The following is an 18,929-nucleotide window of genomic DNA, read 5'->3' on the forward strand; positions in this document are numbered from 1 at the left end:
CTGCCCCACAATTCCGCGCGGCGCGCTCCCCTCCTCTCCTCCCTCCCTCCTCGCAGGGCCCCCTGGAGCCGCAAAATGGCGGACACAATGAGTAGCCTCCGCCGCTGCTGCAACTGCCGCCGCCGCCGCCTCCTCCTGCCGCCCGCAGCTTGACTCGAGCCTGCCTGAGGGCGCCGTCGACCAGCTTCTCCGCCCCACCAGCGTCCCCTCCCCGCGGCTTCCTCCTCTCCCTCCGCCGCCAGGCAGGCGCTTCCCGCTTTCCCCGCGCCCTCTTCGGCGCGCAGGCCCCGCCGGCTCCCTCCCTCCTCCTCCTCCTCTCCCGCCGGCGGCGGCATGAAGCTGACGGACAACGTGCTGCGGAGCTTCCGCGTGGCCAAAGTGTTCCGCGAGAACTCGGACAAGATCAACTGCTTCGACTTCAGCCCCAACGGCGAGACCGTCATCTCCAGCAGCGACGACGACTCCATCGTGCTCTACGACTGCCAGGAGGGCAAGTGAGTGTACTGGGAGGGGGCGGGCAGGCCCGGGCAGGCGGGGGGGGGGAGCAGAGAGAGAGAGAGACCCTCTCTGAAGCCGGGAGGAGGCCCTTCAGACCTCTCGCACGTGAAGGGGAGTCAGCGGGGGGGGGGCTTGAAGAGAGAAATTTAGAACATTAAAAATAAACCGGTTCTCGGCATCTGAGGATACTTGTGGAGGAGGGTGGCTTGGGGACCGGTGTGGGTGTGTTGTTGGCAGGACCGGCTGAAGGACAAGAAGCGCCTCGGGGTTGGTGGGATGCCCCGACTTCCAAGGAGGGAGGAACCGAGGGCATAGCCCCCCCCCCCATTTGTATCCCGCCGCCTCATCACACTGTGAAATCTGTGAGTAGGGCCTGTCTTATCTTCTAATATTCTTGGGAAAGTGCAAGTGCTCTATAAGGATTGGTGGTGTTTCCTGCCTTAGAGAAAAGCAAGTTGTACATCTTAAAGGAATCAGCTAAAGCCCCCCCCCCTTTGGTTTGTCAGCCTAGATTGCTTAGAGCGTGGTACTGATAACGCCAAGGTTGATCCTGGTATGAGGCAGCTGCTTATTCCTGCATTGCAGAGGGTTGGACTAAATGATCCCTGGGTCCCTTTCAACACTACAGTTATATGATTGGGTTCCCCTCCCTGCCTATGTTGACACTTGTGCCCCCTAACCTTTGTATTTATCTATGCAAATAAGCAGTGTGCTTGGTCCTAGGGGTTTAGGAGAAAATCTCTATGTTGATGGTGACTTCAACAAGATAGCATTATTGTGGGATCTTTAGCACATGGATGTGTTAGGGATGTAGGTATACTGGGGCTGAGTGGAGAAAGGCGTGATGTATAAAAACAGTACCTCAGTTAGAATATGGTTGTTTCAGCAGAGGATCATGAAGTGAGTCTAATTGTCCCGTCAGTAGCGCCAGATATAATGCTGTAGAATAGATAGGCTGCTAAGTAGCTGCCCTTTCATTTTTATCATTGTGAGAAAATGAAGATGAAATTATACCGGCAATCGGGTCAGACACGACTCCATTTGTGTTGCCCTACTAAATGATTTGGTGATTATAAGTATTCTTGCAAATGCAATTTGCTGCTTCTGTTAGTAGGTTTCAATTAAATAAAATGCATTTATAAAGGTTTATGTTCAGTTTTCTTTCCTTCTCACTCATTGTCTTGTTAAAGTCGATACAGAAAGCAACTTTTTTTGACCCACTTCCTTGTTTTTATATGTGAGACCAAAACATTGAGACAATGTGAATGATTACCAAATCCTAGTGAATGTGATATTTTCAGCATCACACCTATAACAGAATTTTCTTCAGCTCGTCTACTAAAAGTCTGGTACACTAATAAAGTAGTTCCTACCCCACTTCCAAATCTGTGCTTCTGTGGGGTAGAGGTGTACCTAGGGGTTGGGCGACATTTGCCCTTGCTAGGGGCACAAAATTCACCCATCAGGCAGAATCCTGTTATACTTGGAGTGCCAGGTCCTGCCTTGCAGCTGATGGGATCTCAGGAAAGGTTGTTGCTGCTACAGGTGCAGGAGGGGACGGAAAGGGTCCTCAGAGCAGCTACCAGGCAGAAAACAGTGCAGCTGCCCCATTCAGCCCCAAGGAGACATGTTCCTCCTGTCCAGGCAACCTCACCTGCTGCTCAGATTTGATGGGGGTGGGGGATACAGCTCAAGAGCACAAGGGACCCTAGGTATGCCTCTGCTAGAGGGTAGATTATAAGGGAGGTTTTTTTCTGCCAGAGCTTGGGGACTCGTATGTCTTCTGCTGACAGCCAACCACCAGTGGTATCGTGGAGGCAGGCCAAAGTGGTTTTCCCCTTTCCTGCTGTATCTAGCTTGCTTCACTTTGTTGGGGGTTGGGTTGGGTGTTAGACACATTCATTTTGCAAATTTAATCCATGTGGTCCCAGCACACAACTTGTGTGTGCTCCTCATGTGCACACACCAGATGTTGGGAATTGAAGTTGTGCATAGTCTCCACACAGGAAAAGGGATGGCATGGGTATGGAAGACCCTAGACCACATCACATTTGGGTTGTGTGTGAGTGAGAGTTTGGGGGAAGGGTGCAGGGTGCCAGTTGTAATTTTTTATTTGCACCTTGCAGCTGTGTTATCACTTCTTTGGTACTGCTTATACCATTACAAATGTAAAATGTTGATTTATGTTGCATTTTTAGGCATTTTGAACTGTGACCTTCCAATTTTTCTATGTATATCTTTGATCAGTAAAGTGCAGCTGTGTTAGGATTGTTTTCACATTAGCTGCTAGATACCTTGAAGAATCAAGAAGGGAAACAAAATTTCCAATACTTTTAAAGACACATAATAATAAATTATTAAAATATAGTGAGATAGGGTTTTTCAAAATAATTGTATTAACAGTATTTCTTACAATACATAGATATATAATAAATCTGTCATCAGTTCTACTCCATGATTTCTACTCTTCTCTTTTGTAGACAGAGTTCCCATATTTACGGCTCTCCCCTCTTGAAGAGTCTGCTCTTTTCCATGTATTTTAAAGTACTTAACTCCGTTAGCTGACCCTGTCCGGGCAAAGTTTAGAATATTGGGGGGGGGGGCGCAGTTCCAATTCATTCTACTGCTGAATAGGCATCATGGTTTCTGTTTTCATTCTGAGAGCATCAAATAATCTTTCACAGTCAACCTTGAGGATAGTGAAATCTTTGGCAAGAATGAAGCTATCTTTGCTATTAAAAAAAGTTTCTTCTATTGAAACCCATATTATTTTTGCATCTGTCTGATTTAGGTTTAAAGCAATTTTTCAAATTTCAAAGGAAAAAATCATTTACTTGTTAAATTGGTTGCCCCTAGCAAGAGTGTCCAGAGCTTATGAAATGAGACATCAATGAAAAGCACACTCACATGTAATCAGACTATGTGTTGTTGTGTAGCTCCAAGCTTTATTTTCTCCTTGTTTAGGGAGGGGTGGCTAACACCCCAGAGGACAGGATCACACTTCAAAACGACCTTGACAGATTAGAGAACTGGGCCAAAACAAACAAGATGAACTTTAACAGGGAGAAATGTAAAGTATTTCACTTGGGCAAAAAAAATGAGAGGCACAAATACAATATGGGTGACACCTGGCTTGAGAGCAGTACATGTGAAAAGGATCTAGGAGTCTTGGTTGACCACAAACTTGACATGAGCCAACAGTGTGACACGGCAGCTAAAAAAGCCAATGCAATTCTGGGCTGCATCAATAGGAGTATAGCATCTAGATCAAGGGAAGTAATAGTGCCACTGTATTCTGCTCTGGTCAGACCTCACCTGGAGTACTGTGTCCAGTTCTGGGCACCACAGTTCAAGAAGGACACTGACAAACTGGAACGTGTCCAGAGGAGGGCAACCAAAATGGTCAAAGGCCTGGAAACGATGCCTTATGAGGAACGGCTAAGGGAGCTGGGCATGTTTAGCCTGGAGAAGAGGAGGTTAAGGGGTGATATGATAGCCATGTTCAAATATATAAAAGGATGTCATATAGAGGAGGGAGAAAGGTTGTTTTCTGCTGCTCCAGAGAAGCGGACATGGAGCAATGGATCCAAACTACAAGAAAGAAGATTCTACCTAAACATTAGGAAGAACTTCCTGACAGTAAGAGCTGTTCGACAGTGGAATTTGCTGCCAGGGAGTGTGGTGGAGTCTCCTACTTTGGAGGTCTTTAAGCAGAGGCTTGACAACCATATGTCAGGAGTGCTCTGATGATGTTTCCTGCTTGGCAGGGGGTTGGACTCGATGGCCCTTGTGGTCTATTCCAATTCTATGAAAGAAGTTCTTAGACCAAATAAATGCCTTTTTAATAATTGACTATCATGAAAGCATTCCTATGATCTTGCATGTTGGCATTGGTGACACATACAGTTTGTTCCCTCCCTTTCCCCAAGGGGAGTGTGTATCAAGCCAAAAAGAGTTCCTTACCTTCTCACTTCATTGTGGGCTCAATTTTATGGAACTCCTTTCCAGCTGAGATCAGGCAGCCCCCTTCCCTGTTGAACTACTGAAGACATTTTAATTGAAGTATTTTTATAGTTCCGACCAATTTTATAGTTCCATCAAAAAATTCATTTTTATGTATTATATTTCTTGTACACTGCTTAGAGGTGGTTATAGTTAAGCAGTATATAAATTGTTTAAATAAATAATAAACAAAAAGGGGATTTTGCCACCTGTTGTTGAATCACAGTTTACATGCTCTTTTTATATTTGTTCTTCTACCCTGTTGATTCTCACTCTGACCACAGATAGACAAATTGTAATTAAGTGTCCCAGATTCACCTAATGCTTCTGTCAGTTTGAAGAGGAGATAACATACCAGAGTGCAATGAATTTTTGAGTGCTAGATGCAGTAGAAGTGGCACAGTACAGTGGTACCTCGGGTTAAGTACTTAATTCGTTCCGGAGGTCTGTTCTTAATCTGAAACTGTTCTTAACCTGAAGCACCACTTTAGCTAATGGGGCCTCCTGCTGCCACCGCGCCACCGGAGCACAATTTCTGTTCTCATCCTAAAGCAAAGTTCTTAACCCGAGGTACTATTTCTGGGTTAGCAGAGTCTGTTACCTGAAGTGTATGTAACCCAAGGTACCACTGTACACCCTTTCACTTAGCAAGAACATAATTTTCATTCCCCTACCTATGTTACAGTATCAACAAGTTTGAAAATAAAATGTATTTGTGTTTATTGCTTAAATACTATAATCTACCACTATAGGCCATGGATTAGTGTTACAGGAGCAAACCACACACCTGGGCTTATATATTCCCACCATTCCTTTTGCTGTGAGAAGGATGAGCTTGAAAGCTTTTGCTTTCAATTTTAAACAAACTACAGTTATGTCCAAAGTTGGGACTCTGATTAAACTTTCTAGCCATGGTTTATGATTCTTACATGAATCAGTTGAATCAAACCAGAGATCCTGGAGTGCAGACAAGGAGGAATCGTAATTAAAATTAAAAATACAGTCATACTTTGGTTGTCGAACGCCTTGCAACTTGAATGTTTTGGCTCCCAAACTGCTCAAACCCAAACATCTCTGTGGCTTCCAATTGAGTGCAGGAAGTTCCTGCAGCCAATCAAAAGCCGCGTCTTGGTTTTCTAACATTTTCGGACGTCAAATGAACTTCTGGAACAGATTCCGTTCGAAAACCAAGGTATGACTGTAGATGCTTCTGACCACCCCTTCCTGGTGTATCCCATGGCTCATTCCCACATTCAAAGTGACTAAGCCTATGAGATGCAGTATCTAGACTGGGTTTTGATGCGGAAGGCCCAGGTTCAAAATTGACTCATCCATAAAGTTCATAAGCTCCTGGCCAATATATAGTTTTTATGATGAGACAGATAACGAATCTCTTCTTGCAGCAGGCTACAATGCTTGCTTTTAAATTTCCTGGGTAAAGATTCAGAAATACTGGCATGACTCAGTAGCCAAACATGTTTATGACTTCCTCTGAACCTTCCCCTCCCCCACGTTTTCTCCATGTGTTATAGGAGAGGTCTTCTATATTGTGCTGAGCTCTGGGCCAGGCAAAATAAGTGCTGACTTGTTGTGCTACTTCTGCCTGGCTATGTGTAAAGAGCAAAGTCCTTTTGCATATGTTACAAGATTTGACAGATGTGAGGGAATTTCTTACTGTAGTGGAAGATTAGATCTAGGGCTCGGATTTGGGTTGTGTCTGCACATCATGCTAACCCATGGTTTAACATGATACCAAGGAGCTGAAGTAAGGCTTATGCACTGCCGCTGCCTCTCCCCTACCTCTGTGTAACCAGAAGGAATTTTTTGACTGCATCTGGTTTCACTTTTCTCTGAATCTTTGCTTGCTGTGTCATCTGGGCCAGGATTTATTATAAACTCTGAGTGGTTTAACAAACCAGCTTCAGACACCATGGTTTGAAGTGAGCTTCTTTTGAATCTGACCAGATATTCATTGGAACTGTTTCTAGCCCCACAATCTCTTTATTTAATGGCTTACACTAGCATGTAAAAAAAATATCATTTGTTAGTCACAGTTCATTTTGTGGTAATCAAAGGTGACAGAAACAGCAGTCTTAAAATGGCAGTTGTCTTCTTTGAGTGAAGGTGTTCAATTGCTTTTTTAAAGGTTTTGATATGGCTAAGCGGAGTTCTTGTATGTTGGAACAAGTATAATCGTTCTTGTATTTCTTCCTGGCAGACCTAAGAGAACACTATACAGTAAAAAGTATGGAGTGGATCTCATCAGATACACGCATGCTGCCAACACTGTGGTGTACAGTTCCAATAAAATAGATGGTAAGTGATCTATTCATTGTCTCTGATATCTACCTGCTTTTTGGCAGGGATAGATAATAAATACTTGAGCAAAAGATTGGGCTTGACTACATTGAGTGGTTTATTCATTCAAGCTTTTAGAAGGTAAATGAATATTTTCCTGCACTTAATGTTTAATCTCTAAATTATTATTTTAAAGAGATTCCTTAGTCAGTTCTTGACTGAACTTTTAATCAGGGTGAAATGAAAGCCTGAACGATTGATTTGATGCAAGCTAAACATGTATGCAGGTGTGTCTTAACTTTGCTACTGGCTTATAGTGCATTAAAGTCCATTTGTGAGTACGATTTGATTTAACACTGCACCTGCAAATGGACAAAGCTGGGCTCAGTGGGGGAACCCCTTAGTGCAGGCTTCCTCAACCTCATCCCTCCTGATGTTTTGAGACTACAATTCCCAGCATCCCTGACCACAGGTCCTGCTAGCTAGGGATCATGAGAGTTGTAGGCCAAAAACATCTGGAGGGCCGAGTTTGAGGAAGCCTGCCTTAGTGCAACCAATTCTAGTAAAGCTTGATGGTGGTGCTGACTTAAGCTCCCAGTTGTTATTTTGTAGCCACATCCTTACCTGTCTTCATATATATGCCATCAGGTGTGGGGTGGGCGGGCATGTTTGGGGAAAACAGCCTTGCTTGCCATATTGGGTCCTGTGCCCGCAGGGTGGAGGTTTTTCGCCCTTTGTAGGGCAAGCTTCTAAAATTATCCTTTTTAAGTTCTGTCAATTTAAGCTGTAAGTACAAGGAATTTATTTTGTACTCATATCTATTTTGGCTCAATGTAATAACACCTTGAGTAAAATAATAAAACTTTTGTTAAATTCAGCAGTTATAACCTGAGAGTAAGATGGTAAGATATTTGGTGTCCTTTAAAGAATAGTCAAGCTGATTATCAAGACATTAATATTCTAAAAATTATCTGAGAAGAATTGTAGGCATTCATACAGGGTAATAAAAGTATTATGAATAATATCTTGAGTTTTTTAATCTAAAGCTTAAAATTCAGAATATTTTCAGAACTGGCCAGTCTTTCTGGCCTCTGCATAGAGGTGATACCACAGCAGTAATTAACCACATCCTTCTCTTGCTGGGTGTACAAAATTATGATATGGCTCCTTAACTTTTCTTTTTAAAAAACAAAATGTGTGTACATTCCTTGATTATGAAACAGTCCTCAGCCATGGTTGGCAGTGTTAAAGTATGCAGTGATATGGGTTTTCCAGAACCAGCACGGTGCACTGGTTAGAGTGTTGGACTAGGGCCTGAGAAACCAAGGTACAAACCCCACTCTGTCTTAAAGCTCAGTGGGTGCCCTTAGACTAGTTACTGCCTCTCACTTTAACTTACCTCACAGGTTGATGTGATGATAAAATGGGAGTTCAGGGGAGAACTATATGTACCTTGAGATCCTTGGAAGAGAGATGGGATATAAACAAATAAATTAAAAATAAATAATTTCCAAACCCTAAATCAGAGTCTGATTTTACATAATGGATTGGTTTAGTAAAAATAAGAAGCGGGGATTAGGTGAATCATGTTTGGGCTAGTTGAGGCTCATCTGCATAGCACTACCAGGGTTGCATGCGAACTTAGCCATTGAAGCTGTAATGCTGTATTCAAGCCAAAGCTTTACTTGAAAATACTTTTCGAAATATAACAGCTTGGCAACATATATTTCCTTACATAGGGCTGTGTCCAATGCTAGTCCTTTTCAGAGTAGACCTGTTGAACTTAATGGACGTTACTAACAGGGGAGGAATTCATTGTCGTATGAAGGATGTTGTTCTGTCAGCACTAGTGTTTTCTGTTTGTCTTATGGAATGATCTCCCCTCTTCTCCCACGACATGCTGTTCTTAGTGTTCTCCCGCCCCTCCAGAGCAGCTTTGGGTGGGGTCCCATTGCTTTAGTGGGAGTCATTGTGCTGACTTCTGCTAGTAGTATGGAATAGTTGACACTGACCCTAGGTTTAATCATTTCAATTGGTCTACTTTGAGTATTACTAGGCTTGGCTACAACTCATGGTTTGAAATTTAAAGGAAAACAAACACACAAATATGTTTATATTTATTACATATTCATGCACACCTCTGAGGGATAGTCATCTACAAAAAGTTAATCACAACTTTGAAACTGCAGAGTTTGACTGTTTTATGTGTAACTAATGAATTTTATGAAATAATGGATTTTTACAAATGGAGGAAACATTAGAATTTTTTTCTACCTTGCATCACTGATATGTGCTTCAAAATGTATCTATCTTGAATGTCTGAAGCATTTCAAGAACTCAGACAGTATGGACATGTTCTTGGAAGAGGCAGGCAAGTCAAAATCCTTTCCAGCAGGAGGCTTGCCACAATTTGTGTATTTGAATTAATATTTAGGTGCTTCTGATTTTCTGCTTGAACCAGCTCTGCTGATATACTCCTCTATGAAGAATGTCTCAGTTTTCAACCCTAATTCTACCTGCCTGATTCCAGGCTGAGGTAGTAGTTTGTACAGTTTGAGGGTCTATGATACCACCCGGTACAGGAGATAACTGTACAGGCCACTGCCTTGCCTGGGACAGAGCTTTATCTGCTAAAACAAGGCGCTTCCTCCCTGCATTCGTTTGGTGCCAGGTAACTGTTGCTACTTAAAGACCATCAGTCTCTCTCAAATGTATGTGTGTTTAAACAATAGATTCAGGAATTTAAAAAACCTGTGCATTGCAGTGTGCATGGTAGAGAGTTGGCTCCTCAGACGAGCATGTCTGTCCTGGGCATTCATTTTTGGCTTGCAAAATTGTTCTTCAAAATGTGGCTATGTTCGTCTGCATGTTCTTATCAGTTTCACTGGAAAATACTTAAGCACATTATTTTTCATGCGATTAAAGGGCTGCAAAATGTGTGGGTTCTGCATCCTTACATTCCACTTGGGAGTTGAAATTCTCATCTTATTTGCTCTCCCACTATAGTTTGTCTTTTGAAGAAGCTGACTTATTTACATCAACATTTATAAATATAACTTTGAGTAAAGACTGAGAAACAATTTTACAAGATTAGTTTTATTTGCTGTATAACTTACTTAGCTGTAACTGGAGTACAAACCAAAAAAGTATGTTGAAAATACTGATTGAGAAATACTGCAAATATAATGCAAGTGATCAATCTCAATGTTCTATTCGTGTTTATATACATGTTTAAGTGTTGCTGTTTAGTTGTCTTTTACTTGTTTACTTCTGTTCATTTCTTTTTATCCAGAAGTAGTTTTCAGAGTTCAGTATCCCAGAATTCTCATTTTAACTGCAGTTGTTGAGCTGAGGTGGTTGGCACTCGGATAAGGTTTACATGACTGCTAAATTCTTAACACAGCTAAAAGTTAAACAAACTGCAGGTAGAGAAATGGTTATATTTTTTAACAGAAAGTACAGTATATTATTCCTACTGGCTCAAACCTAAAACATTTTCATGCTGGGTCATGCAAGTACTGTACTATTTTGCTCAGGCTATGCCAGAAGACTGTAATTCGTGGCTTCAGTTTTAACCCACACAATAACTGTGTTTCAAGAAAAATAACTGTCTCTATTGAAATAAACAAACTGTTATTACTGGCCAGGTGATGCAGGGTTGCTGTATAATATTGTTTGCCTTGTTGATTTCTTGTAGATACAATCAGATACCTCTCTCTGCACGACAATAAATACATCAGATACTTCCCAGGACATAGCAAAAGGTAAGATGAGTAGTGCACTCGTAATTTTGCTGGTAAGGAAGCAGGAATAACGGTGCATTTTGTTGAATTTGTATCTTGTTTAAATTGGCAAGAATGAAAGATGAAAAAATAGTTTTGTGTCATTTATTTTTATCTCACCTTCAGAGTTGTTGCTCTGTCCATGTCTCCAGTGGATGATACCTTTATTTCTGGGTCGCTTGATAAGACCATCAGACTTTGGGATCTTCGATCTCCAAATTGCCAGGTATTGAGTATTGGTTAATGGGTAGTCGGCATAAGGTGCACTGGAGGGCTGCTTCAGAATGTAGAATAGACTGTAGAGCATAGTATTCAATTCCACTAAAAGATGGTGTGTTGCCAAAGGAATTACAAGCCTATAAATCTGTTCTGTGCATCAGTTTGAGCCTTTTCTCTAATACTAATTGCCAGAATTTGTGGTGGTTCAGCATTGGAATCACAACTGGGGAGGGAAATGTTCACCTCCCCATGTGTTATGGTCCCAAAGAACATTCTCCCTCCATGCACACACTTCTTAGTGATATTTTTAAACCTTATGCATGGTTGTTACCCACACAGTTATAGCAAATGTTCAGCCTTTGGGTATGTATCCAGTTTCTTTGTCAAAAGCTGCAACTCTGGGATGAAGAGAATTATTCTATTGATGAAGAGCAAGGTAGTTGTAGGAAGAACTGGAATCTGATTGGATATCTCCAATCAGATATGGATATGGATTATTTGATTTCTAAATATATCAAGGACACAAATAAACATTAATTTGTAACTTGCATTTATATCTTAGCCTTTGATTTAGTAAATAAGGACCAGCTGTGGCACACAAGTTGGCCAGTGCTAATATTGACAAAAGGTTACTGTGACTTGTACAGACTCTGCGTTAGAACACTCCCCTGCAATTAAGAGTGTGCATTAATGATGTTTTAATATAAGCAGTTTCGATAAAAATGGGTAAGGGAGAGCTGTAGTTTGGTCCCACTTTTCATTTTTTGCATAAACAACATTATTGCAGAAATGTCTGCTTTGGTGGAATGAAAGATTTCAGCTCAGCTTTATTCCAAAAACCTAGCATTGTTATCATGAAATAAGATAGGCTTAACTAACATTGTCTAATTTTGGATCACTGTAGGACGTAATCAAGCACTCTTAGGTTATGTTTGCTTAAATATCCCAAAAAATGTAAATGGCTGCTTGATAGCCAAATGTGTAAACACAAACAGGCATTTAGATACCTGCAACCTTTTTCTTGGTGAAATGTTAACTGGGAAATTTCAGGTAGCTGCTGTCAAAACATCTGTTCAGATTCAAAAGCAGATAGTTCCTATTTTGAGTATTTTCTCTTGCAAGGCTTTAGCTCAATTTGAGGCTGAGCTTTGGGGAGGAGTAAAATCAGAACTATAATTAAATAAATTTTAAACAAAGATCTTGGGACTCCCTATATGAACACCATCAATTCCTCTTAGATCCAACTTTAGCTTATCTTTTGTAGCTGGACCTAGTGGTCAGGGGTCCCTTTACTTTTACCTTTACCTTTAAACAAAATGAATATGTCTTAACTAAATTGTATTCATTGGAACACCTAAGGGTCAGTGTCAGATGGCAAGGGTGGCTGCTCACGAGTAAGCAGACAGGACCAGTCTTTTACAGGTTTTATTTCGGTGCAAATTATTTACAGTTCAGAAACCCAAAGTTCATGCCTGCCTCAGTCACTAGCAAAGTCCAGGAGTGCCTGTTTCCTGGACCTCCTCCAGCATAAAAGCCTCGTTACGCCCAGCCTTTTCCGTCCCTCTTTGCGCTTTAGACTTCTGTGCAGGGTGGGCGACAGAGGGAACGTGCTTCCCTCCTGGCCGGCTTTGCCAGAAGTGGTGCTGAGGCTCCCACCAGCATCCTCTGGTCCATTCACCTCTTCCCCACTGGAGGTGGGGTTTTCCTCATCACTGGAAGAACTGCTTTGCAAGCTTTTCAGAGGCTCCCTGTAACACAACTGCCCCTCTGTTTCCCGCCCCTGTTCTGATGGCAGCTCCCTGACAGTCAGGTACAGAGTTGTCAAATAACCAAGTAAACTGTAATTTAGCAATTGTTTATGAGGTCCAGAACAATGGTGTAATTTATAATATGTTTCTCATAAGATTATGCCAAGGCACGTTACAGTGGTGCCTCGCAAGACGAAATTAATCCGTTCCGCGAGTCTCTTCGTCTAGCGCTTTTTTTGTCTTGCGAAGCAACCCTATTAGCGGATTAGCGTTATTAGTGGTTTAGCGGCTATTAAAGGCTTAGTGGATTAGCGGCTAAAAGGCTGTTAGCGGCTTAGCGGATTAGAAAAGGGGGGGTGAGCGGGGAAAAATCAGAACACTCACAAGACGTTTTCGTCTTGCAAAGCAAGCCCATAGGGAAAATCGTCTTGCGAAGCAGCTCAAAAACGGAAAACCCTTTCGTCTAGCGGGTTTTCCGTCTTGCGAGGCATTCGTCTTGCAGGGCACCACTGTACCTGTAAATACTAACTTTCCTTGGTTCTTCACGGAGCTTAGACTCAAGTAATGCCACCCATATATATTGAATGGAGTTTTACAGGTATCTGTGGCACTAATGAAAATGTGGGTTTGGCTGTAATCATATAGAAGACATAATTCACAACTAAGTTTTTTCAATTACATGTTGAACCATGGAAATTTTAAATAATCTCTTAACAGTGCTGTGATAGAGCAATACTAGATATTGTGATATAATTGTTAATACATAGTTTTATATTTATATGTTGGCATTGCTTGCCACAGTAGTTAGGAAACTACATGCATACCTGTTAGTGATTCATCTTTGTTAATGATTCACATTTAATCATTCCAACTCAGTATTCTGGTTTAGAAATATAGTGGGCATGATTTCTATTATTATTATTATTATTATTGTTGTTGTTGTTGTTGTTGTATAATGTATAATGTATATTGTTGACTGTGAGAGAGAGTGCATGCGTTCTTGCTTGTATCGTGATTTAACAGTAATAGAAGTAACACTTTTTGTTTTATGTGGAGTAATTTCTTTTAATTTCCCAAATTATAGGGCTTGATGCATCCTCAAGGGAAGCCTGTGTGTTCATTTGATCCAGAGGGGCTGATTTTTGCAGCTGGGGTCAATTCCGAAATGGTGAAGCTTTATGATCTTCGCTCGTTTGATAAGGTATGTAATGTTCAGGTGCATTTGAGATTGTAAACATTCCCAAGAGATCTCTATAAACATGTCTGTAACAGGGGCAGAATTCCTGTGATTCAGATATCATGCAAAAGTCACAACTCTAGATCTCTTAAAGTAAAACGTAATTTTTGTTAAGTGGTCCTGAGTTTTCATTCATGTTGGAAGAATGCCCTATCTGATCAGGGTCTATCTAGACCAGCATTCTTTGCCAGCATTCCAGTGACCACGAGATGCTCACTGGCTCCCTTCAGTCTTCTCACAACAAAAATAATTTTGTATGACTGTGTTTGTGCAGGTTCATGTTAACTTTCATAAATAGAATGATTGAGATGGTTCTGCTATATGCCCTCATTTGGTTTTCTTTCTTGAAGGGTCCATTTGCTACCTTTAAGATGCAGTATGACCGAACCTGTGAGTGGACTGGTTTGAAGTTCAGCAGTGATGGTAAACTTGTTCTTATATCAACCAATGGAGGGTTCATCCGACTCATAGATGCCTTTAAAGGAGCTGTTCTTCATACATTTGCGGTGAGGCTGCTTTCCTTACTTTCTGGGGAGATCTCGGTCTTAAACATCCTTAGTTATAGGTGAGATGTACTGTAATTTTCACTCCATAGGACACACTTTTTTCCCTCCTAAAAAGTAAGGGGAAATGTGTGTGCATCTTATGGAGTGAATGCAGGCTGCGCACCTATCTCTGAAGCCAGCACAGCACGAGGGAGAGCTGCGCAGCGCCTCTTGTTGTGCTGCCTTCCCAGTGAAGCGGAAGGAGAGACGGAAAGGAGCCCTTATGGAGCCCCTTCTGTCCCTCATCCTGCTTCACTGGGAAGCCAGCAAACAAAGAGGCACTGCACAACTCTCCCTCTTGCTGTGCTGGATTCAGCGATAGCTGAAGAGGCTCTGCACAAGGGCACCCTTCCGTCCCTAATCCTGCTTCGCTGGGAAGGCAGCACAACAAGAGGCGCTGCACAGCTCTCCCTCTTGCTGTGCTGGCTTCAGAGATAGCTGCGCAGCTTGCTCTGGCTTTTCAGGGCGGTGGGAGAAGGGACTGAGAGAAGTCTGTCAGTCCTTTCTCCCACCTCCCGGAAAAGCCAGCAAGAGCCACTCGGTATCTTTAAAGAGCCATGCCGAGCGAGCGTGTCTGCGGCTCTTGCTGGCTTTTCTTGTTTTTCTTCTCTAAAAACTAGGTGCGTCTAATGGTCGGGTGTGTCTTATAGAGCAAAAAAAATATGGTATTGCACAGATCCACTAGTATTGTTTTAAAGATTTCTCAGCTGTTCACCTTTCAACAATCATTCTGTCTAAATGTTTATGCTACAGACATTTTTAGGAGGCACTATCAGGCGCTTCTTCCATAAACCTATTACTGTTTGGTGGAAATCAGGGTTCAATATTGCAGCCCAGCAGACAAAGCTTAAACCAATAAGAGTGACAAGTGAGTCAATAGTGCAACTGAAACAGTAATTTATTAAGCAGACTCCGCAATGCAAGTGTAATAGATAAAGAAAGCCGATAAAGCATGAATTCTTTACATAACAGTACTTGGTATTGCATTACAACGTCCTCCTACAGTCTTCTTGTTCATCTACTTATAATAATAATTTAATAATTATTATTTATACCCCACCCATCTGGCTGAGTTTCCCCAGCCACTCTGGGCGGCTTCCAATCAAGTGTTAAAAACAATACAACATTAAATATTAAAAACTTCCCTAAACTTCCCTACTTAAGACGTGATTATTCTAAGTTCCATAGTACTATAGTTCATAATTAACAGCGGCCATCAATATCAATGGGTCTCATGGTCCTTTCTCCATCCTTTGAGAGACAAAGTAATCCTACCCTACTCCTGTCCTTTATAGGTTTTTATATTGATCATAGGTGGGAACAATTTTTTCCATCCCCTTTGTTTACCCAGTTTTCTCCTGTAATGTCATCTTAGCTTCTCTCATTTAGTGGCTTCATCATTCACCAAGCCACCAGACAAGACCTTCTTCTCATTCCCTTATCAGCCCAAGGTCTTGCACATGCTGCTTTTGTATGACAAAGGTTATGCTGAGCCAAACTCTTTTACTGCAGTAGTTCATCAAGGGCCCAGTAGTTCTCTAGGTCCGGCAGGACTAGATTGTCAGCACATCAGTTTCTTTTATTAATATCCCTTTAATTTCAAGTATACTTCAAATATTTACAGTTTCTGCCTAATTGCCGTTTACTTCCCAAAATCTTCGATCACCCTTTTTAACCCAGGTAACTAAAGGATTTCATGTGTATCATCTTCTGGACTCTAGTGGATTCTTGCTTCTTAGCGTGAGGCATTGACTTGCTTTTCTTGCCTCCAAACTCACTTTTCCTTTTTCTTTGCAGGGATTTAACAACACAAAAGCTGTTACTCTGGAAGCTTCATTCACCCCAGACTCTCAGTTTATAATGATTGGTAAGAGAGCCACACTCCTTTATGTAACTGTGGAACACCAAGTTTGAAAAGTAATTTCAGTGTCACTTCCAATGCAGCCTATGGCCTGAAAATATTTCTGCCCTTCTTGGGTGTATCTGGCTGTTTTGTATATATTGGCTGTGCTATCAGTTGAAAATCAGTTGGGTTGCTTAATTAATTGGTCTCCTGTTGGTGCTTCATACTAATATTGCATAATCCAATTTACAGGATCAGAGGATGGGAAGATCCATGTCTGGAATGGAGAGACTGGAATGAAAGTAGCAGTGCTAGATGGGAAGCACACAGGCCCTATTACCTGTTTACAGTTCAACCCAAGATTTATGACCTTTGCCAGTGCATGCTCCAATATGGTAAGGAGACAATATGTTTCTACAGAACCCCAGCGAAATTGAATATGTGCATGCTTCGGACAAGACATACTAGAATCACACTGATTTTGTTTCTTCTTTCAGGCCTTTTGGTTACCCACTATAGATGACTAATTCTGGATTCATCTTTTCCATTGGACAGTTTTCAAATTGTACTGACAGCAACGTATTTGTGAAGACTGTAATAGAAGTACTGGGATTACATCGCAGACTTGAATGCTCCCATGCAGCACATCCTATTTATATTTTGGTATGCCAGGCTCTTTGCTGCATCCCTTCAAAAGGATTTTTTCATTTGGCTGCGCACCTACCAGTTCAGGAACTTGAGATCCTAGCAAGTATCGTCCCGAATTGTAGCAGAGCTTTGGTTTAATATTGGCACAGCAAATACATGTTGATACATCAGTCCCTTTTGTTTTTAAGTGAGGGTTATCAATTGTAAGCTCCTAGGATTCTGGGCTTGTTGAAAAACAAACTTTCCAGAATGTTTTCTCTGTTCTGAAATATCAACAGTAAATACACTCTGCACTCCTTAAGTGCTTCTTTGTGCCACATAAATCTTTGTGCCATATATACAGCAACTACCCCGTTCTTGGAGAAAGCTTCTTGTGCTACTAATACTCCCATGAGACTATAGACATTTTGGATTCCTTGACATGGCACTGTCAAGGACATGCAGGGACTTGGAGTGGATGATCCTAAGCAATAAAGAAGTTTTCAGCTGTAAAATGCATTTAAAAACAGACTGGATGGAAATGCATTCTCTATACCCCTTCTTTCAGTGTAATTGCAACTGATTATGTAAATATGGGGAGGGAGTGGATGAAGCATATTTTTTTACTTTTAGATATTAAAAAGTAACATTTGGACCAATACAGTATTGTGGAATTAGTCTTGGTTCTTCACCTGCCTTTCACACATCGGTCTTCCTGTTCTCCATACTTCCATTCCATTCCTCCAAGGCTAGGCACAGCTTGTACTGCCCCCTTCCCTAAATATTTCCACCCATTGTGAATGGGGTCATTCTGTTAGTGCAAATTTAGTTAACTAACTCTGTCAAACTAACTTGACGGGACTGCAGAATTTCCAGTTTGTTTCCAGCTTGTTTGCTTTCTTGGCCTGTGAGTCCTTTTGCTGAAGAACGAAGGGGCATGTAAGTAAGTATGTAATGTGGCAACAGGAAATGAAATCAAGGTCAGCTGTTCTATTATAGTGATGTGCATCTGGGCCTACTGCTTTGTAGTCTTCACTGCCAAGTACTTAAAACTACTAGCCTGCACATTTCAATAATTATCATCCAAGTAAGCACAATTTCAGTGCTTCATTCTCTAGTGGTTTTGAACTCTCATGAAAGCCTCACTGTTAAAGCCACTAGCATTTTGATACGGAACCATGTTTCCTTTGGCTATGTCCTGGCTTTGCTAAGTGTTGTTCACACCTTTGGAGAACTTTCCTCTGCATTTAGAACATGCTCTGGTGGTACATGTTACAGTACTGCATCCCAGGCATTCTCTACGTCCTCCACAAATAGCTGCTGTGCAGGAGCCGTGCTGAGGAATGTAACATTTTAAGTTTGAGCTGCTGGGGTAGATAAATCCAATTGCCTTATTATTAACTAAATTGTATGGTTTTTTGTTGTGCTTGTGTCCAGCGGTTGCTCACTCTGCAGAGATAATGGCTGGATCTCTCCTGAGCCTGACAAAGTTCAAGGACGCAGGTAGCCACAGCTCAGGGATTTGCCTCAACTGCATCAGCATGCAACCTCCTGGCTTCTGTATTAATTCACAGTATGGCAGCACTAGCAGGACTGTCAGATGCAGTGTTGAGACCCAGGGGCAGCACTATTACATCAATTATGTTCTTGGCAGTAATTCATTGGCATGGTGCTGCACTGAGCTGTATGTTCTTTTCTACGAGCAGTTCAGTTAATTTTTTAAATCATAAAATCTTGCCCACTCTGCTACAAAAAGAGAAGTCAATGAGTGCTTTACTTTTTACCTTGAGTAAGCTGCTACTCTACTGAAGCTGGTTCTCAGTAGGCAGTGGAGTGTAAGTGTACTTTGTACTGCGTTTACTTTTGCCGGGAGCTAGTTTTGATCAAACCATTTTTTTAAGAAAAGCACTGTTTGCAAATGAACTCATATTTGTTAACTGTATTATGTATCCTAAGTTACATATTGCATTTTGTAAACCTGTATTTGCAGACTTTACAGATACGTTAAAGTCAAGAATAAATTGCAGTATTAGACACAAGGAGCACTGCTGTCCTCTATTAACTTTGCCACGTAGTGTTTCCACCATGTATGTAATGGATGTTTCCTGGCTACAGTGTTTCTTCACTCTT

The 18,929-nt window shown here is 41.6% G+C and overlaps 1 protein-coding gene across 2 annotated transcripts; it reads left to right on the forward strand.

The window, feature by feature from the left end:
* Window positions 1-198: 198 nt before the first annotated feature.
* On the forward strand, window positions 199-18,838 carry WDR82 (WD repeat domain 82). Of its 2 annotated transcripts, none has more exons than XM_082214594.1 (9): window positions 199-494; window positions 6,719-6,816; window positions 10,496-10,562; window positions 10,707-10,809; window positions 13,632-13,748; window positions 14,135-14,290; window positions 16,127-16,196; window positions 16,425-16,567; window positions 16,670-18,838. In XM_082214594.1, the coding sequence occupies exons 1-9, from the start codon at window positions 334-336 to the stop codon at window positions 16,697-16,699; spliced, it is 945 nt and encodes a 314-aa protein (XP_082070720.1). In that variant the 5' UTR covers window positions 199-333; the 3' UTR covers window positions 16,700-18,838. The 2 variants fall into 2 exon arrangements, with proteins under 2 accessions (XP_082070720.1, XP_082070721.1); XM_082214595.1 differs by having other exon boundaries at window positions 10,707-10,806.
* The last annotated feature ends 91 nt before the right edge of the window (window positions 18,839-18,929 follow it).

This window comes from Podarcis vaucheri (genome assembly GCF_965113315.1).
Source record: "Podarcis vaucheri genome assembly, chromosome: 2".
NCBI lineage: Eukaryota > Metazoa > Chordata > Lepidosauria > Squamata > Lacertidae > Podarcis > Podarcis vaucheri.